Consider the following 26,420-nt stretch of genomic DNA (forward strand, 5'->3'; position numbering starts at 1 on the left):
ATCTAAATTAAAAATAATTAAGCTAATCTTATATGACTAACGATAAGCTGGTATTAAAATGATCATGCTTTGTATAGATTCGATTGATTAATTTTAAAAATATTTCTTTTTAATAATCAAATAACACATTATACCTAAATTATATCTTAAAAAGAATTTGTTATGTATACAAAATGACGTATGCAATATTCTAATGAATAAAAAAATCATATTACACTACTTCTTTGAACAAGGACAAATAAAATTAGACATCGGTGATTTCAGAAGATTGCAATCGTTATCTATCGTACCACACTTATTTATATATGCCATGTAAAGCAAGGCTTCTCTCTTCTGAAGAACGTTGTAAATGTCCTACTATAAGCTTCCAAATAATAAACTACTTTGAAAGAGAAAGAGAGAAAAAGAGAGACACAAATTGAATCAATAAAACACAAAGTTTTTCATTCCTTTGAAAATTATTAAATCATATTGACTATAAAATAACGAAATTCGCATTCTTGCGAAACGCATTGTCAGAAAAAATTAAATTTTATAATTACATAAAAGAAGAATAAAATATTTAAATATCTTCATATAATTACCTTCATGTTAATAATTATTAATTTATAGCTTTTTTATTTATTTTTTGTTGTTTTAAATTACTTGCTAAAATATCTGTTAAAAACACATAATAGGAGCAAGCATTCTCTAATGGCACTTTAGCTAATGTAAGTAATACCCACTGATCTTAATAAGAATGCATTGTAAAATTCATACAATTTTGAGAGCATAATTTAAAAAAGTCCTTGGAAGAACGTAATATCTGAAATGCAATGCGGAAAGAAATAATCGATTAGGACCTAATCATTACGCTAACCCAATCTGATGATAACATAATGTTTATATAGCATATAGAGAAGGTGCTAATCATAAACTCTGCACAAGTTGAAATAATCAAATAAGAGAATGTGGATTAAGATGCTTAGAATCCAAAAATGATTAAAACTTGAAGTTTGTTACGATGTAAGAGTGTCGGCAATTTTTGTCGTTGGTCGCTACTCAAAGGTGGTAGTAAACATATTTAACTCTTCGAATCCGGAAGCGCCACCTTGATCTTGTAACATTTGTAACATATCTGAAAGCTCTTGAGGTTGCGTGCCAGGACCACCAGCCTGCGTAGGATGAGGAGGTTGTGATTGGCCAGTAACTTGTGGATTTGATTGTGCAGCATCTTGTTGTGGCGTTTGGTGTTGCTGTCCTTGCCATCCCCACATACCTAGAAATAATATATTATTAAAACAACTGTAGACATTTTCTCAATAGAAATATTTGGAAAGATGAATTTTCTACCCGGATTATTAGGCACTGTCGTGACTGCGTGATATTGCGTAGCTGGTGTTCTCGCACCGCTACTCAATTGCGTATAGGTCGGTCCACTTGGTGACCTAGACGGACTTAATTGACTGTATTGATATCCTTCTGTTACAGGTTGCTGCAACATATCATTTATTTAATTTTTTTAATAACACTTCTTAAATATATATGTCGTTTATCTTAACGATTCGTTAATACGACGAAAATTACCTGACGACCAATTGCCCATGCCTGTTGTACAGGAGTCGGAGATGTATTTGCAGGTTTTGGAATTCTGCTTAATACAGAAGAAGTTGTACTTTGTTGACCAGGTGAACCGTAAGCTATAGGTGACTGCGTAGTCTCGTACCCTTGATAAACATTTTGTGTACTGGACGGCCTAGGTTGCTGTGGACCTATAATAGAGAGTTGCGTTGCATTTCAAATCATGAACTTTTCATAAATAATATATAGGAATTATGTCTTACCAGCTGCGGCGACAGCCGCTGGATGTTGCATCATATGATGGGCTGGATATATGGGATCCCTGGTGGGATGTCTCTGAAGAGAGTAATCATAAGTGGGTACAGCTTCACTTTCCGTTTGCCCATCACTACCGGAATGGAATGACCTTTAATTATTGAATATCGTTAAAAGTATGTTTGTTAAATATGCTTTAGAAGAATTGTAATATTATAAAAATAGTCTTACTTCGCATGGGAGTTTGTGCAAACGATGTACTCAACGTCGTCGCTAAACGGATTTAAAAAGGCAAAAGCCGATGTCCTCAACCATACCCAATCACGATTCTTAGCTCGAAATCTATACATCACAGAAACCACTTGCCCTTTCAGCTTCAAAACTAAATTAAAAAAAAAAAAAAAACGATTGTGGAGTGTTCATAATGTGTGTATATAATAATGTAGGTGGTAGAAGATTGAAAGACTTGACGTTACCTTGTTCGAAGCTTTCACGCATATGGGTTTCGTCCTCCGGATGAAAGAATTGGTAGCATTTATGCCCTAAAAGTTCCGAGGGTGTATACCCCAATATTCCACCGACTCTTTGGTCCACGAAGGTAAACGTACCTTCCGAAGAGTGACGTGAAATAAATTCTGAAAGATAATTTACGTAACAATATATAATACGTAGAAAATAGATAAAAGAAAAAAAAAGGAAGAAATGTTCTTACCACTATTGCTATTGGAACCCGCTAAATCATTAGTATTTGGTGTGCTAGTGACCTGTAATCGGCCAATGGCGACAAGGCAGCAATGCGTAGATGAACTTTCATCAGTAACTACACCGTCGGGTCCAGTTTGAACTCCTCCAGGCCCCCTATCACCTAGGCCCACACCTGGTACACATGGGGTAACAAAATCACCTACAGCGTAAAACAGTGAATCAATGAAAGATTCTTCTCTGATCGGTAACATAGAGATGTTACACAAATCTTAATAGGGAGCTCTAACAAGCATCGTATCACTTCATCATTCCGGATAGTTAAAAAGAGAAAGAGAGAGGGAGATAGGCTGTTTGTTATTTTCCTTCGTTCAAAAAATCATCGGTTGAAAAGAATTATGCTTATTCCGAGGGCCGAGGAGGAATCGACGTGCCTCGGTTTATGTCCTTTCCGTGTGATCGCTGTGCGAGATGCTTAATTTATAGGAGGTATGTACAACATACGTCCTCGGTATTGCCGGGATTCTACGAATCGTAGGTTCGTTCATATTCTCTGAGCACAACGCGTCTCCCTCGCTTTAAAATAGAAAGTTGGCGCTACGTCGCGCGTTGTCGCGACCGTTATGTTGCGTCGTGGATTACGATGAAATATTGGAAGCCTAACTTACCGGTAGGTGGCCAATTTTTGATGTATCCTGTACAATGAACCACTGCGTAACTTTGTCCATCTCTCGCGGGCGGACCTAAAGAATTTCTTTGCTTTATGCGGTGAAGACCGTGAGCGGCCGCCATGTCACCCGTCGTTTGTAGATTCCCTACTTTCATCCGACAGATGAACCCTCTTCTCGAGCCCATGCACAATCTCATGGACGCTGTAATCATCGCATACCTTAGAACTACTAGACGATTTTAACTGCAGCATTAACTTACCTTGACCTTCCCTCTTGACCGTCCCGGTCTTAAGATCTAATACTCTTCCCCCTTGCTGAGGTTCAGCTGCGCTCAATTGTTCCCGTACTTTTTCGGTATCATCCGGATGTATTTGGGAATAAAGACTCGAGCCGTACCAATCACTCTGGGTATAATTCAAAACAGGCGCGACCGAATCGGAAACGTAGATGATCCTACCGCTGTCACAACTCACTACGAAAAGGAATCCATCGGCGGCTTCTAGGATCAGATGTTTCAGCTCTTGGTCCGTTAAGAAGGATGGTTTATACGCGTTGTCGGTCGCTGTGTTTCCGGTCCCTGATAATAGATCAATTAAATATAATCAATTAGATTAGTTTTCAGAAAATGGAAAATAAATATAAACCTACTTTAGATTTTTCTAAAAAATAGGATAAAGAAAAGCGAGTATCCTAGTCGATCGGTTTAGGTGCGATAACCCGGTCGGACGTTAAGTTAGCCGGAGGCTTCCAAGTACGCGAGAAGACAAGGAGAAAGAAGAGAGAAAAGAGCAACAGTGGTACCAAAAACGAGGACGGGGCACCTCGCCAGCGCGGAGGTAACTATCGAGGTGCAAGATCGGAATTGCAAAGCGGATGGGAGAGAGAGAGGCTCGCGATGCGATCTTTACCCCGATATACGGAGAAATTCCGGGAAGAGGTACTTTAACGACTTCCAAACAAGATCTATGGAAGACCCCGGGTGACCTTCGTTACCATTAGTTTCCACGTGGCGAGCGTCGAGACGCCTTTGGGCTTGCTCTTTCAACGGAGATATTTATTTTGTCTCTATATAAAAAAATTCAACTTTCCTAAGGGTTATAAACGTTAACGCGAAAAAATTAGTTGGGACTCGTTGTTCGATAAAGCGGGTGGGCTAGATGATATCTCTCATTGACGTGAAAAAAAACGATAGAGGAAGAAGGTGGAGGTGGTGCAGAATGAGGAGCTGGTAGGTTGAATCAAAACGAATCGACGTAGTCGTTGAAGTGTTGTTCGCGCGCGAGCTTTCGAACGGTTCTTTCACCGTCGTCGTCGTCGTTCGTCGGTAAACTTTTATCACTGCACGGCTCGTTAACAATCCGCAACCGGTGACGTAGAGAGAAAGAGAAGTCTCCAAAGCTTCTCCTCCTCCTCTTGGACTTTTGTAGATATCTATGTACCAAGTGCATCGTGCATCGAACGAAGTTATGAGAGTGGAGGAGAGGGCTCGTGGAAGACGGCGTAAACGACCGTCGACACATCCCGGAGGCGATACTTCCCCTCACCACCTTCTCCCTTTTTCTCTTCTTCGGATGGTCAGGTAAAGAAAGAGAGAAAGAGAGGTCCTTTTCCCCTTCCATCCCTCTCTCTCCCTTACTCACCTTCTTTTTCTCTGCGTTAAGCAATTTGTATTCAGCGGTTCTCTTGTCGGGAAAGAGGAGAAGTGGCTATAAACAATGCGACGCACCACCAATACTTAGGTGGAATCACGGCACGCACACACCACGCCTATACGTGTCCGAAGGTAAAGGGACAGCCGACGATGGAACAACTCCACCCATTCTTACACCGGAAGCATATATCGCGCTTTCTGCATTCGATATGACCCCCGTAGTACGACGACGAAACCATCCGTGGGTTACGCTCGTTCCGGTAACTCCGAGAGAATCGGAAAGAAAGAAAAAAAAACCCTTTCTTACTTTTCCCGAATCCATCCCAAGGAACGCGAGGAAGATTAGAAGTATTATTTCTTTTGTTCTCTCTCTTTGATCAAAGTTCGATTACATCATCATTGCCTTCGGGGTTGCGACGTTCCTTCTCCTACGAAGACAATTTTCGGTATAATCCGTTAAAGTTCGTCATCTTATAATGAACCGGATAAGGATCCGGATTAAATTTCGAATGGCAAATTTTCCCTTGCAAATCGGTTATCAACTCGAAGGAGTTCGATAAGGAACAAAGTAGTAATTTACTTAGAATTAGTTCTATAACGCGAAACGTGACGATTAAGTTACCCCCACTGATGTTTTATGAATTATCCGGCACGGTCAAGGAAATAACTTTCGGTAGGTATAAACTCTCTCCTTTTTTTTATCCGAATGGTAGTTGACTTTTATTAAAAATAAGAATCGACTTACCTCGTAGAGCTTTCATGTGTGCCACTGCCATCCTCAGTATCGTAAGTTTGTCCGGTTTCCTCGCAAGGGCCGAACAGGTTGGTACCATGTCCGAGAGTTCGGTGATGTAGGCGGTCATCTTGTTCCGCCGCCGCCTTTCTATTTCGCAATGATTCTCCCTACAGTAAGTTGCAAGAAAAAACCAAGGTAATTGCATAGTTCGAAGAAATATCTATACGAATATTTGGGAAAATGTTAACTCGGCCAACGAGGGGAAATGGAACGCAATCTATTTTCTGAAATGATCATGCGTGTAGTACGTGCGTCCGAGATCGATTGGACTAATAAATTCTCCTAGTCCGATTATACTACACGTAGTTTCGAAAGCATATTCAAGGGTTCGACGAGATTCTCTCCCATTGTCACGACGAATCAAATTTCAAATTCAATTGACTGCTTTTGAACGTACAAAGTTTGCCCCAAACGTGCAGTACCAGGCATATGCCTTACAGATTTCTTTATCGGAACTACTTAATGTGTTAAAGGATATAATGTCGTGGGTTCGCCTTTTTTTCAGTAAACGAAGAAGAATATAAATGAAAAGAATAAATAGGGATAAAGATCTAAGAGAGAAAGAACATCCGGGAGGTTAAAAGACACATAACAACGAGAGGAAGGTCCACCAGGATGGGGCGAATACTACTTGCAAGAGAAAATCTTTCTTTGATTTCATTCTCTCTCTCTTTTTCTCTTGTTTCACGGACATAAGAATAAATATCTATCTATCTATCTCTTGTTCTCTTTGTAAGAAAGGGCAACGGCTATTTAAAAGAGTCCAGGGCGCGCTTAAAGCGCAAGTATAAAGCAGACTACGTACGACGACGTACCGGGGTCCAGCAACGCGATGGAGGAGGTTGCTTGCGAGCTATGGAAAGGGCGAAAGGGACGTAGAGGGAGAAGCGGAGGGGGAAGAGAAGGAAGAAGGAACGCGATCCAAGGAGGAGGACGAAGAACTCCCTGGGTCAGAGGTCAGACGCTCCGAAGTTGCTCGCTCGGTCCGGGGCAAGCGGATTGACTATACGGGGTGTACCGATAATCGCGCGAACACCAAACGATACCCCGTGCGAATGCCGTCTTGTCCAAGATCCTTATCTACCACTTTCGGTACAAGTTTATCCTTCTTTTTTGGACCTCCTCTCTCTCTCTCTCTCGACGACACTATTCCTTTATTTTTTATTTTATTTTACTTTTATTTTACTTTTCCTTCCTACCCTTCTACGTTTGCGATCTTATCTCTCGTTAGTTAAACTTCGTACGTTAAGGTATATCCGGTCTTCCAGGTTCTCGATTACTGCCCTAAAGGGTAGTAAATACGTTTGAAAAGTTATATTTATGGCGCAACACGCTGCCGTCTCACGCGCGATTATAACATCTTCGTTTGAAAATGATTTAAACGACAACGATCGGAGTATAGTATCCGTTTCATCGTTCGAATACCATTCGCAGGATTATTCTCCTCCTTCTTCTTCTTCGTCGTTATTCCTACACCGGCATCATCTTCTTCATCATTTCTTTCTTTTTCTCGATAAATATGCACACCGAGTTGTAATAACGCATATTACCGGCACTAAAATTGTGAGCGAGTCTATCGAATAGATATTTCTTCCTTTCCTTTCCTTTCCTTTTTCTTCCCTTCCCTTCCCTTCCCTTCCTTTCTTTTACTTTACTTTAAGCGAACGAAGGAAAACAACAAACAGAATTATTCCGCGGTTTTACAGAGACTCGTAATCGCGCGCCACCGAAAATGCAGGCTTTCTGTATTAATGTCGAGGTCGAGAAGAAGAAAATACGACCGTGGGGGCCCTCCTCTCCTCGGTTACGAGAAGTATCAAGAAGAACAAGAGGAAGAAGAGGGTTGGCTTGCGGCGGGAGGCAGTAATTGCGTTATTAACTTAAAAGTGAGGTTCTTGAACGCGGTTGCTCGCTTGCTTTCTTGCTTGCTAGCTTGCTTGCTTGCTTGCTTACTCGCTTGCTAGGGCGACATCAGAAATCGGTTGCGGACCGCTCGAGCCATGATGCTTTTTTCCCTCCCTCCCTCCCCCATACCCTTTCTTCCATCCTCTTTTCGACAACACGATGTATGCGTGCTTACTCTCGTGTATCTGCAAAATGACAGTAGAGATTGTTGCTTGAGGAGAACGACTCCACCCAGTCGCACGCGATCGAACAAGAGAAAACTTCTGGAATAATATATCCTTTATTTCTTTCTTTTTTCTTTCTCTCTTAGGGTAAATTTAATGGCAAAGCAAAGTTTTATAGGGGTTACGCCACTATAGGATTTTCGAAAAATCTAATTTTTTTGGTTTATTTTGGTTATCTCCGGTGGCCAAAGTTAAAGGACGACGACGACGGTACGCGCGTCCTTTATGTTCGGAACCTTATGTTCCCACGCTGGAGCAGCCTCGAGGGCTTCCCATTCCGCTATCGGTTCGCATTGGTAGGTATCATGTAGGTATGTATGTATCTTGATACTTGAGGAGAAGCATGTACAGGGTGTATCGGTAGAACATATTGGGACCACGATTTCGTGAGACGAATTAACAATGTCGGCAAGCAAAGGTATCAAAAAGGTGTTCAACGCTTACTCTTCTTCTCGAGCCTGATACTCACCTCGCAAACCTCTCCTTATCCTGCACATTGTCATCTTCTAGCCTTCTATATTTACATCCACTGGTATCATCCTCGTCCGACCTGAAACAACAAAAAAAGCGTCTACTTATTTGACCGTAGAAATATTATTAGAAATTCAAACGTACAAACGAAACGCAAGGATAATAAAAAAAAATACGGGAAAACATTTTAACAAGATATACGTATGCGCGGACATGGACGAATTTAATTCTCGATACGCGAGTCGCGAGCGTATATACTTCTTATTTTATCTCTCTGTCGTGCGTGTGTGTGTGCATGCGTACGAACGTTACGTACATCCCAAGATGCGTGGTTGAACGATAAATTATTATACCGTTCGACGAGAAGTCGAAGAAGAAAAAGCAAAGAGGTTAGCAAAAAAGGAAGCTAATAATTGCGCGAATAGATATCGCGTCATCGATATCGCGCAATACTATAATAGCTTCCGGATTACCAAACGGGAGAATTGGCCTATCCAAAATTGGCCTTCTGCTCTACTCAACCAAATCTGGATCACCTAACAGTAATCGGTTCGATCCGAAATTCGACGCATGGAGATCGTCGAGTTAATTAATTAATACCCAACGAAATAAAACATTAGTGGAATGACGAAAGGAAGTGTAAAAATCATTTCTCGTATCTATGAACGCGAGAAGAATTGGAGCGAAATATAATTTGATTCGTTCCACTTTTTCCTTCCTTCCTTCCTCCCTTCATGCGACATCACCGATTCGCCATAGTGATGCTAGCTAAGGAAGTCAAGATTCAAGACCTCATTACCGTTCACACCCGGAAGAATATGGCAAAGCCCGTAAGGGTCGTTCGCTACAATACAGGAAAAGATATAAGAAAAGCTAGAGATGAGGTGAGGTGAAGTGAGGTGAGAGGGGGTGACGGACTCGAAGAAGCGCAAAAGAGGGCACCGTAAATCCGTCACCGCCGTCTCATTATCGGTATCGAAGCTCGTGTTCTTTCTACCGACGCCAGTATTAACCGCTCGCTAGAAAATTATGCTCTCGTTCGCGAGCTAAAGGGAAAAAGAGAGAAAGAGAGCAGCTCATAGAAATCCGGCCGATCGTCAGGTCTATTGCACCGGTGTGTGCGCGCGGGTGATGTACGGTTCTGACCCTGAGAGAAAAAGCAAGATATATCCCCATACCGGTGTGCGCCCTCCTATCCCTCCCACTTTTATTTTTCCTCCCACCCCAAGCTATACTACTCGCCATCGTACGTACTCCCCTTCTACTCTCGGTGGTACCTCCCTCTCTTCACCTTTCTCATACCGAGGAGAACTACGGAGGACCCGGTAGAAGAGAAAAGTGGGGGTGGTGTAGGGCCCGTACCGAGTGTATCCGGGTACCTCCGTGCCCGCCAGTCCTCCCTTCTCACTCTTCTTCTCCTCCTCCTCTTCTTCTACCATCTTCTTCTTCTTCGTCATCGTTGTCGTCGTCGTCGTCGTCGTCATCGTCGTCGTCGTCGTCGTCGTCTCTAGAGCCCTCCAATATATATAGTACCTTCCACCTCTTTCTCTTATGTTAGAGCACCATAGTCCCTTAGGAGAGGGAGAGAAGATGTACCCGGAGACTTATGGAGTACATAATGATGCGCCTCGCGGTATTATGTCGACTTAACGGATACGTACGAATTTTTTACGAATCTTTTACGAATCTTTCGTGAGAAAGAAGACGAGTGAATCCACGTTCGTCGCTCGATCGAACACAACAGGATGGATCAAATGTTCCTTAGAGTTATGACACTTTCTTTTCTCGTTAAAAGCCCTGGCATTTATATCTTTACTACCCGATTCCACAACTTGGCATTATAATCCGCGCCTTCGAATCTAATAAGAGAAAGTTTAAACTACGAAGCAAGTACAAACAACGCGGTGCTCCAATTGCTGCACCTTTCAGAAGGTTTTAGAAACGACCCGTGTTATTCGAGAGGAACATGAAAAGGCAAATGTTCCAAAATCATTTTATTCGCGGCACCTTCTTCTTCTCCTTCGTCTTATTTCTTTCTTACAACTTGATATTTATAACTTGGTAAAACAACAAATTCCTTATATCTATCTTGAAATATAACGAAAATTGCAAAAACGCGTATCTTATCCGGATTTTTATGTAATAAATCATATAGCGAATAATACAAAAACCGGCTTCATATCACGTACGTGAGGAGTTGTAAGATGGTCCCCCCCCTCCGGCCGTGTCGTTATGCGAGACGTTTTTGCATCGCGTATGCATCGTCCGACGGAAAGAAGATCCCCTCCTCAGTGTGCTAAAAGCTTGGATCGAGGACAAAATTCTAACGATCAAATATCAATGCTTCCAATTTTCGTCGAGTAATCAAACATTTATATACTTTTTCCTAACGAAATATTACTTTCCTAAAGAGAAATAACTATTATCGTTTATCATTCACCAATTACTCAACGTAACCTTTGAAGAACAGATTTTATCTTAGCGAACACGCTGGTTTTAACGATCGTAAACTATGCAAGCAAAGTGTTCAAAAATTTCATTAGAAAAAAAAGAAGAGATGAATGCAACAACTGATAAAATTAAATATACGAGAATATTGACCCTGCACGATACTAAATCAACGATCGCGATAAACCATGACGTCGATGGCCTATTACAAGAGACTCGAATAACGAGTTCATAGCATCGACTGGTAGCATTGATTTACAATTGGACTACGCAACGAGCGAAACAAATTTGGTAGCGTATCGAAAGAAACGAATCAATAGCTGTTCTTCATTTACGATCGACGAACACAAGCTTACGACCGTGAAAAAAACTTTCTTCCAAAAAAAAAAAAAAAAACCCAGAGATTGTCAGAGCTATTGTTCCATTTCTTCCGATTTCGAGTTTCCTACTGTCGGCTCTTTCTTTCACGAATGTGTCTTATGTATTGGAACAAAAGTCGTGGGAACTGAGTATTAGAGATCTTTATCTAACGTGCGTCTAATGTAAGCCCCGACTCTCTCATTGTAACAACTTCGAAGGAGGTTAAAGGCACGTACGTAAAGTAACTTACGAAACGAAGAGTTAAACGATCGCTTTTTCGTATGTTCTTTACGACGAGCAAGATTCGGAATGTCGACGGCATTGCACAGCATGGTTGGTCGGTTGGTCCGCGGTAACCATAAGCATGGTGGGCGGTAACGCTGATCTCACACGAGACAAACGTACGGTTTTACCGTCGGTAATTAGGCCTTCTAATTATCTCTTAAGGCTTACGCCACTCTCCGGCGATATGCTCTCGGCGATACGTGGCTGCTCTAAATGACCGATGCGACGGTTTGGCATTAAGAAAGATTAACGACCGCGTTTTAAACGGTTCGAACGAAAATATTTCTTGCGCAATTAGTCGATCGCTAAATAATTCCACGTAAACGTTTGATAAAAAAAAAGTAAGAAAGACAATGTGACATCGAAGAATTTTCAAAATACGAGGGAGAGAGGGAGAGAGAGAGAAAATACCACGTGATGTGGTAGTACGGGGCCATGTCCAAGTTACGGTGGCGCCTTTTTGCATTTTTCCATTGGACTCTAGAGTCACGACTTGACCCCTCTCTCTTTCTTTCTCTATTCCTTCTTCTGTTCCTCTTTGTAACCGTTGTCCAAGCTCTCGTCCTCGTACATTTACGTTCGCCATTCCTTTACGTCCACGTGTGTTACATCTACCAACTCATCCTATAGTCTTTTGAGACACTTGCATGCACATACATATGAGTGTTTGTTTGTCCCCCTATTGCTTGCCTTTCGAGAACAGGAGAAGGAACATCTACCTACCTACCTACCTACCCAGTGTACCTATGAAATGCGCGGTATTTTTCCGAAAGCTGTTAGTTTTACTCTTAGCGCGGAATCTCATCGATTTCTTACTATAAAGAGGATAATTGAAACGTTCGCAATCGGAGCAATGCGCAAGAAACACACACCGAGATGCTATACTGCATTTCCGTATCGTATCACGCGATACAAGAAGTGTTTACTCTGTTTAATTGCGCCTTAAGCATTCTTATATATTCAAGGAGAAATGAAAAAAAAAATACGATTACCAAGTTGAGAAGAGAGAACTCGACAAGTCGAATCTTAATTCGTTGACGACGACGACAACGACGACGACAACGACGACGACGACGACGCGTTACGACAACAAGCGTCCTTGAGCGTCCAGTTATTTCAAGTAGCATTTAACTATATAATTATGCAACGAATCATCGTATTTTAGAATAGGAGCTTGAAGTCGTCCGTTCAAGCGAAACGACGGCGCCAATTGTTAATCTAACGTTAATCTAACGTTAATCTAACGATGATTCTTCCAAGTTTTCTTACTTGGTTTTCTTTTCATCAGGGAGAGTTTTACAATAATGCTCGCACCGTACAGTTGTCGCATATTAAAGTAAGATCAGAGAGCGAGGATTGGCGGTTTATAGAAGGGGCGGTCCATCTTTCCCCGCACGACTCGCGCCAAACAACTTCTTATCTCTTTCTTTCTTTCTTTCTTTCTCCCAGACGATCTTTTATTGGTCACCGCCTCCTCGATCGATCCTAACACAATCTCTAATTCCTAGCAAAGACTGTCCCATTTTATTTCTTAAACAAAATTAGAAGTAGAAGTAGAAAAGGTATAGGTATATTATCGAGGATAATTGCAATTCTTGTGATAGTGTTGTTATTGTTGTTGTTCAAAGTCTAGCCGAGTAGAAAGCCTTAAACTCGTAATTGATCCCGATAGGAGAGATGCAAAAGAAAAGGAAAGACGCGCGCGACCCTAGAACGGAACCAATCGGGAGAACCGGCCGTTTTCACGCCTGAGAAAACCTTTATTGTTCAGGGCGTGTAAGCTAGCTAGCTTCGAGCGGAAAGTCACGCGACTAAGAATACGAGGAAGAGGAAGCACAAGAAATCCATCTAATTACCCTTACAGCCGTACAATCTATGCGCCCTTTAACAAGATCCCTTTCTTGTTCTTCGTTAAGGATATTTTAAGAGAAAGAGAATGTTTCCAATTAATCCAAAATATTCATTAAAAATGTATAGATTGGTTAGAGATGAAAAAAAAGAAAAAAAAAGAAAAAAAGGAAAGGAAAATTCTTATTCGGTTTGATAAATCGGCAAGCGCGTTATCTCGTTTTATTTATGCTCGCGATGAAAAGTATCGTGAGTAAGCTAAGTGTCCGTATCGCACGCGTACGACCTAAATATGGATTTAATATCAGACGAATGAGTCGAGGCGTTACAAATGGAGGATTCATTAAAAGGTAGATAATTCGACAACAAGGTTTTGAGCCATATCAAACTGAAAACACAGATATTTTTTTTTCATTTCGATTCAACCAGTTGAACGATTTCTTCCACCTAAGGAATGCTACTTCTTTTTTCTTTTTATATAGAAGCATGCGTGAAATAAATATATATTTATCAATTAGATTTACATTTTTACAGGTTAATGCACCAGAAATCACCTGTGCTCCGTTTAATTAGTTGCATATAACATAATTAACGTTTCCCTGTTGATGTTTAATGCGTATTCCCTGCCGATGATAATTGCACTGTATAAATGTAACGCATGGAAATAATGAAAAGAGTAAACACACGATTTACATAGGACTTCCCGAAGAGAATGTAAAAAGAGATATCACGAACGCGATCTTAGCTGTTTAGAAAGAAGGCTACTTCGAAGTCAGTTGTCACGAACATCGACCAATCTCGATGTAAACAAATAATACAGCCTGCTTTTTTCAATGTTCAACATCAACGAAAAAAGAGATGCATCTTGCGGATGCATCAAAAAAATGATAATCGTTCGTAAGTAGGAAAATCTGTTAGTAAACCGTTGATCAGTTTTCCTCAGTGTAACAATAAGACGGGCAAAGAGAAACTAAAGCAGACAAGGTCCAAGTAATGGAGTGCTTTGGAGTTTTGGGTTTTATGAAATGGATTACGCAACAAGATCGCGGTAATCGGCGCGTAAATGCGTGAACGGTCACAAATCTCTGCTACGTGACGAATTCCTCAACGAGTGGGTTTTGTTTCGTGCTCGCACGTTCGGTGCACGTGGTAGAGAGTGTACAACGAGCCGTGTAAACTCATCGTATTAGACACCCTGGCTACCCTTAATCTTCCTTCGTGTGTATTTTGCGGCTTGTTAGACGCGATGAGCCGCAAAACGAGAACCCGAACCAGAGATGCACTTTATTAAACGTCGACTTTTCGTTCCATCATCATAAAACGATTATTTCGTCATAACATTTCATAAGGTAGAATTGCACGATTATTTGGATTTAAAAAAGCATACAATTAAATCGATCGCTTTTAAGGTTTTCTTTGGGAAGACTTAACGAGCTGAGTTATAGAAAGAAAGAAAGAAGTAAAAAAACACACGTTGGTTTTCGTTATAATTAGACGATAAATGAAATCAGCGATCAGCGAGGCCAATGAAATATTCGCTGATAAATGTAATCTCTCGGGTATTGTACGTGCTCTCGTTTCTTCCTACGTAATACGGTCACTCTTGTACGAATGTACGTGCATACATTCATACATACATACATACATACGTACGTACTTACATACCGTACCGTACGTAATAATATACGAGCTGTGCCGTCATAACTATTTCTTCGCGTATATATGTATTTTTCTTGTGATCTCAATTTATTATCGTCGCGCGTGACCGCGCACCGCAATTCTGTTGTATGCATTTCACGATAACGTCAACTTTGTACCCGCTTTGTTATATTTTCGAGAAGATTATCGTTATCGTCGTTTCAATGGCTTACGCCAGAGTATCTTTTTCTTCAAGGTCGCCAAGGAAGTTCCTCCTTTTTTTCTTCCTCTTTCCTCCTTCCTCCTTACTCCTCCACCGTCTCCTCGTTCTCATCCTCCTCCTTCTCCTTCGTCGTCGTCTTGATCTCCTCTTCAAAGGAAAGTTACGCGCGAAGAAAGTGTAAGTATCTCATAATAAAATTGCAATTACATTTCTTGATTATAATTTACTTGCTAATGTAGGTAGAAAAAAAATGCTGATCTTGCAACAACAAGAAAACCGTATGTTTTTCAAACAGCCAATGATTGCACAAGGAAAGTTAATAATAATCTCTCGCAGTCAAATATGGTTTACAAAATTTTGTAAGGTAAAACCGTAATCTGAAAAAAGCAACGTAAAAATAGTTGTTTCTTTTTCTTTTTTTGTTGTCTTTTTATTTAACGGTTAATAAATATTCAGTTTATGCAAGGATCGTCAAGCTCGTTATCGATTCACCGTTCTCGTAGTTTTGAGGCGCGCGGTAGGATCGGATTGGCTTGACGAGAATTCGCAGTCTTTTTTACGACAAGCTTGACGATAATAGAGCTATCTAGATTCACGACCGACTCCTGTATTTTTCACACAGAGACACGGAACATGTGCGTTCCGCGTATCTTTGGAATGCTTTTTCTTTCGAATATTTGAATCCTGATAATGTACTACAAGTAAGATAACATATCTATGGGAAAAACGAAAGATTTCTTGGAAATTTGGAAATAATCGTTGAATAAACTAGCATGCTGGTATTCGAAAATTGCGACTTGGAAAAAGTTAGAATTAATCGTAAAAGTGGGGGGCTCGTTTGCAAAGTAGATTCATAAAATGATTACTTTTTATTGCATCTTGCGGAATAAAGAGAGAATTACGGGTGGTAGATTAGGGTTAAAATACAATCGGCACAAATAAGTTACAATAAGGTGAATCGGCATAAGTAATCTTCGAAACGATCCGCAAATTTCTTCCGCTTGTCGATGACGACGACGACGACGACGGGGTCCGAGCGAAAGGCGAATCCGTAAGTACACCGCAAGCCTCTCAATTTCAATAAGCAATCGTAAGTACTTCGGTCACGACTCTCGATAACTAGATTGTTTCGAACGAACTCGAGAGAGTTTCTTTCAATGATCTCTAAGGGGGAATAAATCGTGCCAGTTGACGAAACCTAACCCTTTTAACATTGCATTCTTTTTTTCTTTCTTGCTTTCATATCAGCTAAATTCCACGCAAATATCTTCAAGATCTCTTTTTAACTTTTAATAGTACTTTGATTTTTTTCTCACGACGATCGGCAACGTCTTGTCTATTAACATGTGTACCATATAATTACCGAGATACTTTATAATCATCAATATACGTAATTTGTAATACGTAACTCTTGTCATACGTAATTTGTCCCTGTCTCGCGTTAATCGTCGCGTTCATCGTTATTCCTTTTTAATAAATAATTTTCTGTTTAAGGCTAAAATGTTTTTTTTATAAAGGAAGTATATATTACTCTTTTCCTCGCGACGTTCATCGATTTAAACGTGCATGTCCAAGTTACCACAAAAACCGCGTGCCCGTTTAAAAGTCCCAACCTTTCCCACGATTCTCTGCACGTTCCTATATAGAAAAGAGAGACGGTATCCTTTGGTCAAAAGCTTAAAACCCGCTTTGATATCAAAAGGGCCGACTTTTAACCCCTCCCGCGGGAAAACGATTTTAGTAGACGGAGGATGGGATGTCAGTTTCGTGCTTGATGGAGCCAGATGATCTTGAGACGATGATCCACCGTGGCTGGAAAGAAGTTTTGCGCTCGAAACGCGATACTCATCTCTCTTCCAAGAGTCAAATAGGGTCAAAAAGACGAAGATTTACCTTCGTGTTTTCGACGACTGCTGAGAATCCGAGTGCGTCTGCTGTATGTGATGTGGCGATAGGTTGGGCCCGTAAGACAGAAGCTGACTTCCGCCGGTGGGGCAACCGGCTGGCGGAGGTGGAGGTGGAGGGCCCAATTGGTAACTCACGCCGGAACTCGAGGGAGCGTAGTGGGGCCCGGGTCCCGGGCCCAAACCGACCCCATACCCTGTACCTCCCGTACCACCCCCGTACATACCACTGCCACCGGGATATTCTATTTTGACGGCCTTTTCTTCCACGATTTTTTCAACAATTCAACTATCCTCCTCCAACGATCCTCATCAATTCTTTCATTCGCTCATCTTATTTGAATAATCTCTCTTCGTATACAAGGAGACATGTTCTTCCTTTTTCGTAACTGATTCTATCGGTTGTTCGCTTAAATCAATACAGATTTCATCAAGTAATATATATATATATATATATCCTACATAGGTTTGCTGTTTGGCACACTGGACACCTGTTACACGCTCGAGAAGACACGCGCGTGCGTGTGATCGGGATATCTACGCGACGGCCGAAGGGTGCTCCGCAGGAAGTTGTAATATCAAATCTCCTTTCTCTCTTCCTTCACAGTTAAATCCTTTTTTAAATTATAGTTAGATTGATCATCGAAACATTGCCGTCGGCGATAGATTTTTCTTTCCAGAATCTTCAAAATCAAAGAATCGCAAGAAAGTAACGATCAGGTACTTTTACTTCTATCGTATTATCTTCCGTTCCGTTCATTTCAAAAATATCTTCGTTGAGAGTTGTTGAAAATTTCGATCTTGATGTTGAAACAGTTAATATTTCATCGCTTTCGAAATTGAATATCCATCATTTGATTTTGAACTATGCAATGATTGAATAATAAAAACAAATTGCAACAGATACCAGTGTTTATATCCTTTCACCACTTTCTTCTACAAACCACTTAGAACAAACTCGCGAGAAAAGCGGGAAAAAATAAAAAGAAGTTAAGGAGTTAGGGAGGAAGGGAGTTAGGGAGGGAGATAGGAAGGGAGGAAGGAAAAAGGAAAAGAAATTTGGTAGGAACCGCGTAAATGTTGGATGATCTATTCAGACGAGGGCGCGAGACGCGCGTCGTTTAAACTTGGCACGAGGCATCTTAAAAGTTACGACGAATAGCACCGACGACGATATCGATTGCTACGATCGCGATGGGACTAAGGACGACGCGACGTTCATTCGGTCGAAAAGATCTAACCAGAGATCGACAGAAACGGGGATCGAGGGACGGGGATCGAGGGACGGATGTGGATGGGTCGTCGACTAGTCACCACCCACAACTCGCCAGTGACTGATTCCACCATAGCCGTATAATGTGCCCGCCGTAGTATACCCCGGTAAGGACTATCACTTCTCCCACCAGAGAGCGGAACAGCCACCGTATAAAGCACGACTTTTAAACCGGGATGCCTTTCGTCCCTCCTGGTGGTAGCAACGGAACGAAACGCGCCTTCTCTCTCTCCGTAACGATGACCCCTCCTTGTACGCTTCTTTTTCTTTTTTTTTCCTCCTACCACCTCCTCTGACACGATCTCCTACGAAATAATCGGCTCGACATTTATATACCGCTTTAACGCTCCAAGCAAATCTATCAATTATTCACCATAATCGTCAACCTCGACTCGCAATCCCACTGTCTTCCTCCTATATCCGCATCGAATATAATTAAATTATCAGTTTTCAAATACTCAATGTTTTCTCGGTACGAAGATCAAACGAGTTTAGTACATCCAAATGATTCGGTTTAACGCGACTTGGAAAAATTATTTTAAGTTAAGAGTCTACAAAACGATAACGAAATGTTTCTTTCACGATGTCGCAATAAAAAACAATAATGACGGTATAAAGAAATATTACCAAGAGGTTTTAGAACAATACTTTGGTATTGTCTGACAATGACGACGACGAATTACTTGCAACGTAACTAATTTCTTTATTTTAGTCGACCGATCGATAATTATAATTGATCTAATTATATTACTCAAAACAGATATAATTATATTATTCAGAAACTTTGTTCGATTTATTCTTATTAAAAGAAGTGCGAAAAAAAATGTTCTAGCTTGGCCATCTTGTCGGGTATTGATAGGAAAGATTGATAAAAAATTATAGATCACCATTATCGATCATTATCATTGCACGTTTCGATACGATTACAAAAATACAATCTTTGTATCAATTAAAGATCTGACTGTTCGAAAAATTCATCGTGATGTAGATATTAGAGTTAATTATTGGTATTATCGGGTACGTGTATATAGACATAAGGTATACTCGACTATCCTGACAGCTGATACATTTTAATAGATATTGTATCACTTAGTATTATCACGTGCTTTTTAAACGAATACAGCTATTTACATATACATAGAAATGAAAAAAGACTCAATTACAGGTAATAATATAAGTTTGCTAATTAAAAATAATAAATAGATAGCATCTTGTCCGACAACATGATCGCTATGTTTTAATAAAAAACATATTTTTTACAACCTGTTGGTATTATTTTAAAGCGAAAAGCGTTAATTTTTTTTAACCTTTTAAGTGGTGAATACTCTTGATCAAAGCGTTTTCTAAAAATGGAATATTTTATTGTTAGTCGGTTATACTAGGTATAACTATCAATAAATTATAATTCTTATTATTACAAATTATATAACATAAAAAAGATTTTTACTAATATAATTTGATTATAACCAAAATCCAAACATTTATCTATATGCAAATCAGCATAGCATTGTTCGCATTTATATCGACAAATGCATATGTGCAATCATAACACTCAAAGGGTTGATAGGTACTATTATAAGAATGTAAAAGGAAAATCATATTCTGCAATATGTAATTATTTGAAGCCGCATTTAAGTATACTATTTCTTAAAGGTTTTTCATATTTTAACTTACCCTATATGAATAGAACCGCGCTTCTGCGCCATTTGACTCTGATCACTCCCTGTAATAATACAAAATTTCATTAGCACGTTTATGACATTTATCTATAAATTAAATTAGAATAATTGCTTGTTCATTTAGGATAAATACTAAATATTTAAATCTATATTTTCTTAAAGATATTTGACTCGCATCGTTATGCAACTAATTTTACTGTGAGCGGTTAAATGACCACTTTAAAAAAAGCATATATTTTCATATAGAATAAGATTTTAGCCAATTAGATAATAAATAATATTATTATTATTATTAATTGGCATTAGGAATTCGGAAGTTCATTGCCGCAAATACCAAATCCCGCCATTGTTACATTTAAATCCCTTCTAATATTATCCTCCCATGTACGTCTTGGTCTACCTAGTGGTCTTTTTCCGTTCGGTATACCGACCAATATTTTGTGCGCCGTTAGATCCTTCCCCATGCGCGCCACGTGGCCAGCCCATCTTAATCAGCGTGATTTTATGACGTTAACAAAAAAAAAATAAATAATATACATCTTTTTATTTAGAAACAAATAATGTACATTTTGTGTTTTCACAAAAACAATAAAACACTGTATACATCTAACGGTACTCTAAAAAAAGTAATCTTGACATCTAATGACAATCAACTTTGTTTGCACTATGCACACAGTATAAGTTTTAAGATCATAAATATTTTGCTTCTAGTATGTTACATATGTAAAAATATTTGGCCAATCAAAGCTATCACGTACAAGAACTATCGTATATAATCCTCTGTAATTAATATAAGCAAGCTGTATAAACTATTGGACTCATAATGTTTAGTAAAATCAAATGATTATATTTTAAAATACGTGACATTAAAATGAAATGGTGGACAAAAGTATATATAGATAATTTTGATTAAAAGGTATTTCATGTATTTCTCATAGAAATTAGTGAAACTATATAAGGAAAAGCATAACGAGCGTCAAATTTAGTAGAAGATGACTTTTACCTGGTATAGAGTGAGCGATCGTAGATACAGTAGTGAACATCCAGTTTGAGTTTATTTCTTACACGGTTTATACAAAATATCTGGACTATGGCCAATCGTTTTTAGAAATATTACTCAGCTTTAACACTCCACTAATATCAAAACTGGGTGTTTAGAATCAGGAGTCGCGCCATTTTGAAGTTTTACTCCGGATTTTTATTTTTCCTTTAACCTCCGAATACGATTTCAATAGAAGGAATTTTCTGTAGCGAGACGCGACTAGCGTACCGACGTTATACACTAGCGCCTTTCCTCCCTATACAAGAACAGTCGAGAAGACACAGTTCTTTGTATAACGTCCAAGAGTATACTTGTAAATCGTAATAATAAATTTATATTTCTTGTTGGTAAAATCCATAAGTCTATACTAACTCTCTAGATAGCCTTTTTCCACCGGCCTTGTTCCCCCACATTTCTTCGACTAGGACGACATCAGGTGGGATATTTCTACAAGCATATATTCTCCCCTAAAATGGAAGTCCTGGTTTAGTTGATATAACCAAAGAATATAGAATTATATAGAAGATCGTAAGACAACTTTCGTGTAAAATAGTCATTTTATTTAACACCGAAACTACCACTGGACGATAGTAGGTACTTAACGCGATGATGGTCCAATACTATCAAAAAATATAGTATTCTTTGACACTATACTATAGTATATATAGTATAGTTATATATCCTATAATATAATTATAAATAATTATGTTTAGTTTTTATTGTAAAAAGATGTGTACCTTCAGAAATGCAAACTTCCAAAAAAATATAAATAGAGTGTATTAAACATTAAAATAATTGTTAATTAATCGATGCGAGTGTCTACTGTTATTAAAAAGTTCGAAATATATGATCTATAACATAGATCATATATGTGCGTCCTCTTCGAAATCCACCTTCAGACTGGAACGCAGCACGTGGGAGCATTGCTACGCATGCGCAAGCCAACATCTGCGAGTACGACGGCTATAGTGACGGGAGCCTTCGTGCGCATGCGCATGCCGACACCACGGCTGTATAGTAAAGCGATGTCATATTACTGCATATGTACTATGTTTCTAACCTCTCTTTTTTATATTAGTGTCATTTTTTAAGTTTATATAACTTAAATTACTTTCGATTAAAGTTGAAATTATTAAATAGTTTTGTGTAAGAAAAATATTGTGTAAATTATATTTATTTATTTATTGTATTTATTAAAATAGCAATATGAGTGACGGTAAGTCGAGTATTATTTTCTTATAGAAATATTGTCAAATGAAAACATAATTATCTATCCGTCTAATCAGATATAAATGACTAATAAAATTTACATTGTAAGAACAGTTATTTCATTAAAATTTTGTACTATCACATATTTATTTTTTGTAGAGGATGTAATACGCAGAAGGTTGCTAATAGATGGAGATGGTACAGGAGATGATCGTCGAATAAATATGCTTCTAAAATCATTTATTAAATGGATAAACAGTCCTGACGTAGACAACACATTGCACGAAAGAATGCTCTCGCAACTAGCCCAATGCGAATTTGCTCAAAGAAAGTCTAGACTGGTATCAAATATGAGTCAAGAAGAATTGAAAAGTTATAGTAATTTATCAAACGATATAGAAGTCCAAATAGAAGAAGCCAAAAAGGAAATAGAAAAGACAAAAATAGAATTAAATGAAGCTAAACGCGTAAGGAAAAATAGAATAGAATATGATGTTTTAGCAAAAGTTATTAGCGAGCAACCAGACAGATTAGAAACCAATGAAAAACTTGCCGCGCTGCGTCAAGAATTAGGAAGTCTGAAGGTAATGAAATAATAAATTTAATTAGTGATTTTGTTTCTAACATAAATTATTCTTTTTTTAATAAAGGAAAAATCTGAACAATTGGAACACAAATTAGAAATGCGAAGAAAACAATTTCACGTTCTTATATCTTCTATTCATTCTTTGCAAGAAATGTTAGACGAATGCGAAGAAGAAATAATGGATATTAGTTTAGAAAATTATGAAGATACAGATACAACTTCCATGGGTCTTTCGTAAGGATCAATTTTTAAGCATATTCGAATATTAACATAAGAAAATATAGAAAAAATTCAATTTTAACCTATTTTTAATTTCAATTTACTAGTTTTAGGTACATGCCTGATAGTTAAAGATACTCTTGTACTTCTTTCAATTATCTGTCCTTCGTTATATTCTGCCGCACACATGTTCAAATTTTTAATTATATTTTTTGAGATAGTATCTGAATAAGTTTGTGCAATAGCATGTAAATAGTCATGATACAATTCTCCAGTCAATATCAACAAACTTCTACGTTCTAATAACAAACTAAACTCCAGTTTAAGTTGTTGCGGCTAAAAAAAACATCTAGATGTATGCATTCGCGTTTAATATTTAGATTTATTTTACTAAGGATATTATTTTTAAAAAATTAGTAATCATATACCTCCATAATATCATTATGTTTGTAGAAATCTAGAAGAGTATGAGTTCCGCAACTAATAGTAGTTACCATTGGATAAAAAAGTGGACCATCTGAATGTGCCTATTAAAAATCCAAATTTCTAAAAAATCATTTATAAATACCGTCGAAGAAAAAATAATATCTAATTGATTATAATACACTTGCAAGTGTTTATTATAATTGTTACGTACCATTATTCCTTGACCAGGCAAATATTCATTAATTAATACATGATTAGGTGGCTTATCTTTCTCGAAAATATTTAAAGAAATTATTTTATCCATGTAAATTCGAAGCCACTGGAAATTGATTACTTATTAGATTAATTTTAATTTTCTATAGCATTACTTACGCCTGGTATGTCTTCAGCTATCATTCCTTTGGGATGAGGTATACCACCCCAATTTTGTAATCTTCTATTACTCAATTGAGTCCATTTTGGAAGAGGAACAGTATTAACGTGTTTTATTATTTGTATTTCTTCCTGTTCTGTTATAAAATTAGGTATATATCGTGCCATTTCTGGAATCTAGATTTTACAAACTGTCAACATAACCTTGTTATCCGATTTATGAAAAATGAATAATTAATACGAACCTCTTTAACCACATTTTCGGCGAAAACACAATTTTGCATAGTCATTTCTTAAAAAATAATAATTGACTTAGTCTTATTATTAACTTGTTTAAAATGACAATTGTCAAATTTAAAATAAACTAATCGATATTTGCTTTGTATGATACACTAAAATCGAATCAAAGTTAATCGAATTTAGTTTATAAACTTTGTCGTCAGAGAGAGCGCGTGCGCTTATAAACGAGGTCATTTTAAATTCGTAAGTTTCTCATCTCTACGATATTTCATTTAAAAGAGGGAAGAAAGTAGAGATGTGAAGCAACAATCGTTAGTTCTTTAATTTTTCTTCTCTACAACATTCTTTGTAATTTACGTGTATTTAACAATATGCAAAATTATATAACAATTAAAATATAAAATAAGTCGTATAAATTTTAATAACGAACAATGAACAATTTTTCATGTAAAATGGTACATCTGTTTGTTGTGTTTAATCTTCATATTGCGTAGCATTTCGAATGAAATCTATAAATTGATAAACTCTGGTGTAGACATCGGGCGAACCAACTGCACATGGCTTTGTCCAAGAAAATATTCCGATAATTTGATTATTGTAAATTAGTGGACTGCCGCTATCGCCCTAATAAAAGAACAATACTTGCATTTCCAAGAAAAAGATATATGTATGTACGTATATTAGCAATATTATACTAGTTAAAACATTTAGGATTACCTTACAGGCGCCAATTCCCTTATGTTCTAAGGTACACAAATGAGATGGTAAAATAGTATTATTGTAATAAGATTGACACTTTTCGTTAGTAATAGTTGTAAGAGTAACTTTTTGTAAAATGTCTGACAAGGGACCAAGAGAATGATGTCTACCCCAACCCGTCAAAATCGCGGATACGTTTTCGAATGTGTCCGAATTTGGCAAGTCGATAGGCTCTTGACTAGAACTCACAGTTACGTTGTCGTTCAACTGTAAAAAGGGAATTTCTCAAATATATTCATTTAGTGGTCATGAAAAGGAAATAAAAAAACAACAAACTTTTTGTTACTCCGACGTGAACTCACCGTGATGACTACCAAATCGTGGGTCCAAGAATCCTCTGCTCCAAAAGCGTATTCGGGATGACAATGAATGCTTTTAACCTTATGATACTTACCACCTTTTTTAACACTTATAGAACCGGTAACTACCGATAAATCATCATAAGGTTCGTCGAAAAGTTCGCACACGCAATGTGCAGCACTCAAAACGTGTCTTTCGCTTATCAACGCACCCCCACAAATGTGTACAGTATCCGAATATCGTAAGGAAACTTGAAATGGAAATTCATTTTCATCGCTGTCTTTTCCTCCTGCTATTCTTTTAACGCGCGAAACACGAATATCTGCTGCTGTATAACATAGTAAAAAACAAAAAATCTTCTTTGTTACATTGTTATGAGTCAACAAAACAAAAAGAACATTCGCGAAAAACATATATATTTGTTTTCCCTTACCTCGACCAATAGCAACCGACAACGACGTTGTGATTAAAAATAAACTTATAAAATTGCATCTATCCATATCTTTCGCGTGTACTTTTAGATTTTTAAATAGCAATCCGATAGAAAAAAATGTCTTTACACCTGCTTTGTTCACACTAATAGTAAATAATGTAATACAATCAAGCTTATATCCAATGACTAACTGAAAGAGAACAGTGCTCCTATTGTAATCTAGTCTGTATTTATTTTATTGATAAACAGATAAATGAAATTAGGAAATAGTTTTCAACCGGAAATTGATTTTAAGTAATGTGTAACAAATTTTTCCTAAATTATTAAAATTAAAAAGTAAATTTTAGGAGAGTAATACATATATGAATATTTTCTACAATAATAAATCTAGTTAACTATTTAGAAATAATAATGATGAGTTTGAATTAACGGTATTTATTTGGATCGATAGCATAATCGTATTAACCCGTTTAAAAAACATAATATAAAATTGGAATGAGATTGTTTATACTGATAAATACAGATAAGTACATTTGGAGTTTGATAGAGACGCTCCTCTTAAGAACACATAGGAGGTAAGCGCGCGCGCGTGCGTAGTGCGATGCACGTACTACACACGTACTACATATGTACTACCTGGCGTATCCAAGCGAGCTATACACGATAGCCAGCGAAACGGTACATTTAGACGATCGCGGTTTCGATTGATTTTGTTCGTCTTCGTCGTCATCTTCGTCGTCTGCCGTTGCCGTTGCCGTCATCGTTATCGCCATCATCTTCGTCATCATCGCTGTCGTCGTGTCGTCGTCGTCGTTGCCGTCGTCGTCATCATCATCATCGTTGTCATCGTCATCATCGTTATCGTCATCGCCGTCATCTTCGTAGAGTGCATAAGACGATTAAATGGTCACAAAAAGGGACACCAATAGAGCGTTTTAAAA

General features: G+C 38.2%; 4 protein-coding genes across 16 annotated transcripts; 1 reads left to right on the top strand and 3 right to left on the bottom strand.

Moving 5' to 3' along the window:
• Nucleotides 1-87: 87 nt before the first annotated feature.
• On the bottom strand, nucleotides 88-21,813 carry tgo (Aryl hydrocarbon receptor nuclear translocator homolog tgo). 6 transcript variants are annotated; one of them, XM_015325298.2, is made up of 15 exons: nucleotides 21,673-21,813; nucleotides 21,308-21,402; nucleotides 20,897-21,191; nucleotides 19,889-19,937; nucleotides 8,234-8,314; nucleotides 5,585-5,745; nucleotides 3,448-3,765; nucleotides 3,186-3,389; nucleotides 2,528-2,719; nucleotides 2,292-2,450; nucleotides 2,047-2,197; nucleotides 1,824-1,966; nucleotides 1,567-1,751; nucleotides 1,333-1,474; nucleotides 88-1,258 (listed from the first exon to the last, which is right to left on the bottom strand). In XM_015325298.2, the coding sequence occupies exons 3-15, from the start codon at nucleotides 20,934-20,936 to the stop codon at nucleotides 1,038-1,040; spliced, it is 2,046 nt and encodes a 681-aa protein (XP_015180784.1). In that variant the 5' UTR covers nucleotides 20,937-21,191; nucleotides 21,308-21,402; nucleotides 21,673-21,813; the 3' UTR covers nucleotides 88-1,037. The 6 variants fall into 6 exon arrangements, with proteins under 6 accessions (XP_015180784.1, XP_015180783.1, XP_015180781.1 ...); XM_015325297.2 differs by having other exon boundaries at nucleotides 20,897-21,402; XM_015325295.2 differs by lacking the exons at nucleotides 19,889-19,937; nucleotides 20,897-21,191; nucleotides 21,308-21,402; nucleotides 21,673-21,813 and adding an exon at nucleotides 16,931-18,428 and having other exon boundaries at nucleotides 1,824-1,948.
• Nucleotides 21,814-21,935: 122 nt separating this feature from the next.
• thoc7 (THO complex subunit 7) lies at nucleotides 21,936-23,553 on the top strand. 3 transcript variants are annotated; one of them, XM_015325320.2, is made up of 4 exons: nucleotides 21,936-22,151; nucleotides 22,304-22,728; nucleotides 22,795-22,964; nucleotides 23,403-23,553. In XM_015325320.2, the coding sequence occupies exons 1-4, from the start codon at nucleotides 22,142-22,144 to the stop codon at nucleotides 23,431-23,433; spliced, it is 636 nt and encodes a 211-aa protein (XP_015180806.1). In that variant the 5' UTR covers nucleotides 21,936-22,141; the 3' UTR covers nucleotides 23,434-23,553. The 3 variants fall into 3 exon arrangements, with proteins under 3 accessions (XP_015180806.1, XP_015180804.1, XP_015180805.1); XM_015325318.2 differs by lacking the exon at nucleotides 21,936-22,151 and having other exon boundaries at nucleotides 22,158-22,728; XM_015325319.2 differs by lacking the exons at nucleotides 21,936-22,151; nucleotides 23,403-23,553 and adding an exon at nucleotides 23,057-23,185 and having other exon boundaries at nucleotides 22,158-22,728.
• Nucleotides 23,021-24,144, bottom strand: LOC107068665 (putative RNA/DNA demethylase ALKBH6). Of its 2 annotated transcripts, none has more exons than XM_015325321.2 (5): nucleotides 23,993-24,144; nucleotides 23,748-23,924; nucleotides 23,587-23,694; nucleotides 23,378-23,476; nucleotides 23,021-23,285 (listed from the first exon to the last, which is right to left on the bottom strand). In XM_015325321.2, the coding sequence occupies exons 1-5, from the start codon at nucleotides 24,035-24,037 to the stop codon at nucleotides 23,028-23,030; spliced, it is 687 nt and encodes a 228-aa protein (XP_015180807.1). In that variant the 5' UTR covers nucleotides 24,038-24,144; the 3' UTR covers nucleotides 23,021-23,027. The 2 variants fall into 2 exon arrangements, with proteins under 2 accessions (XP_015180807.1, XP_015180809.1); XM_015325323.2 differs by having other exon boundaries at nucleotides 23,748-23,938.
• A 141-nt stretch (nucleotides 24,145-24,285) lies between these two features.
• LOC107068662 (chymotrypsin-2) lies at nucleotides 24,286-26,252 on the bottom strand. Of its 5 annotated transcripts, none has more exons than XM_015325314.2 (4): nucleotides 26,116-26,252; nucleotides 25,049-25,374; nucleotides 24,705-24,953; nucleotides 24,286-24,611 (listed from the first exon to the last, which is right to left on the bottom strand). In XM_015325314.2, the coding sequence occupies exons 1-4, from the start codon at nucleotides 26,207-26,209 to the stop codon at nucleotides 24,462-24,464; spliced, it is 819 nt and encodes a 272-aa protein (XP_015180800.2). In that variant the 5' UTR covers nucleotides 26,210-26,252; the 3' UTR covers nucleotides 24,286-24,461. The 5 variants fall into 5 exon arrangements, with proteins under 5 accessions (XP_015180800.2, XP_015180801.2, XP_015180803.1 ...); XM_015325315.2 differs by having other exon boundaries at nucleotides 25,049-25,371; nucleotides 26,116-26,227; XM_015325317.2 differs by lacking the exon at nucleotides 26,116-26,252 and adding an exon at nucleotides 25,480-25,794 and having other exon boundaries at nucleotides 25,049-25,371.
• Between the last annotated feature and the right edge of the window lie 168 nt (nucleotides 26,253-26,420).

This window comes from Polistes dominula, unplaced genomic scaffold (assembly GCF_049000335.1).
Source record: "Polistes dominula isolate Pdom_NZ unplaced genomic scaffold, Pdom_raw_medaka scaffold_35, whole genome shotgun sequence".
NCBI lineage: Eukaryota > Metazoa > Arthropoda > Insecta > Hymenoptera > Vespidae > Polistes > Polistes dominula.

Bases quoted from the DNA above. Each gene is read 5' to 3' on its own strand.
- LOC107068665 (XM_015325321.2), bottom strand. From the start codon at position 24,037: ATGACTATGCAAAATTGTGTTTTCGCCGAAAATGTGGTTAAAGAG. The intron at 23,477-23,586 runs GTACGTAACAAT...GATTTTTAATAG, and splicing joins TGCCTGGTCAAGGAATAATG to GCACATTCAGATGGTCCACT. The intron at 23,286-23,377 runs GTATATGATTAC...TGTTTTTTTTAG, and splicing joins AACATAATGATATTATGGAG to CCGCAACAACTTAAACTGGA.
- thoc7 (XM_015325318.2), top strand. From the start codon at position 22,228: ATGACTAATAAAATTTACATTGTAAGAACAGTTATTTCATTAAAATTT. The intron at 22,729-22,794 runs GTAATGAAATAA...TTTTTAATAAAG, and splicing joins AAGAATTAGGAAGTCTGAAG to GAAAAATCTGAACAATTGGA. The intron at 22,965-23,402 runs GTAAGGATCAAT...TTATGTTTGTAG, and splicing joins ACAACTTCCATGGGTCTTTC to AAATCTAGAAGAGTATGAGT.
- tgo (XM_015325294.2), bottom strand. From the start codon at position 17,166: ATGTACGGGGGTGGTACGGGAGGTACAGGGTATGGGGTCGGTTTGGGC. The intron at 5,746-8,233 runs GTGAGTATCAGG...TGCAACTTACTG, and splicing joins GATAAGGAGAGGTTTGCGAG to TAGGGAGAATCATTGCGAAA. The intron at 2,720-3,185 runs GTAAGTTAGGCT...TTTACGCTGTAG, and splicing joins CAAAAATTGGCCACCTACCG to GTGATTTTGTTACCCCATGT.
- LOC107068662 (XM_015325310.2), bottom strand. From the start codon at position 25,546: ATGGATAGATGCAATTTTATAAGTTTATTTTTAATCACAACGTCGTTG. The intron at 24,954-25,048 runs GTGAGTTCACGT...CCCTTTTTACAG, and splicing joins ACGATTTGGTAGTCATCACG to TTGAACGACAACGTAACTGT. The intron at 24,612-24,704 runs GTAATCCTAAAT...TTCTTTTATTAG, and splicing joins AGGGAATTGGCGCCTGTAAG to GGCGATAGCGGCAGTCCACT.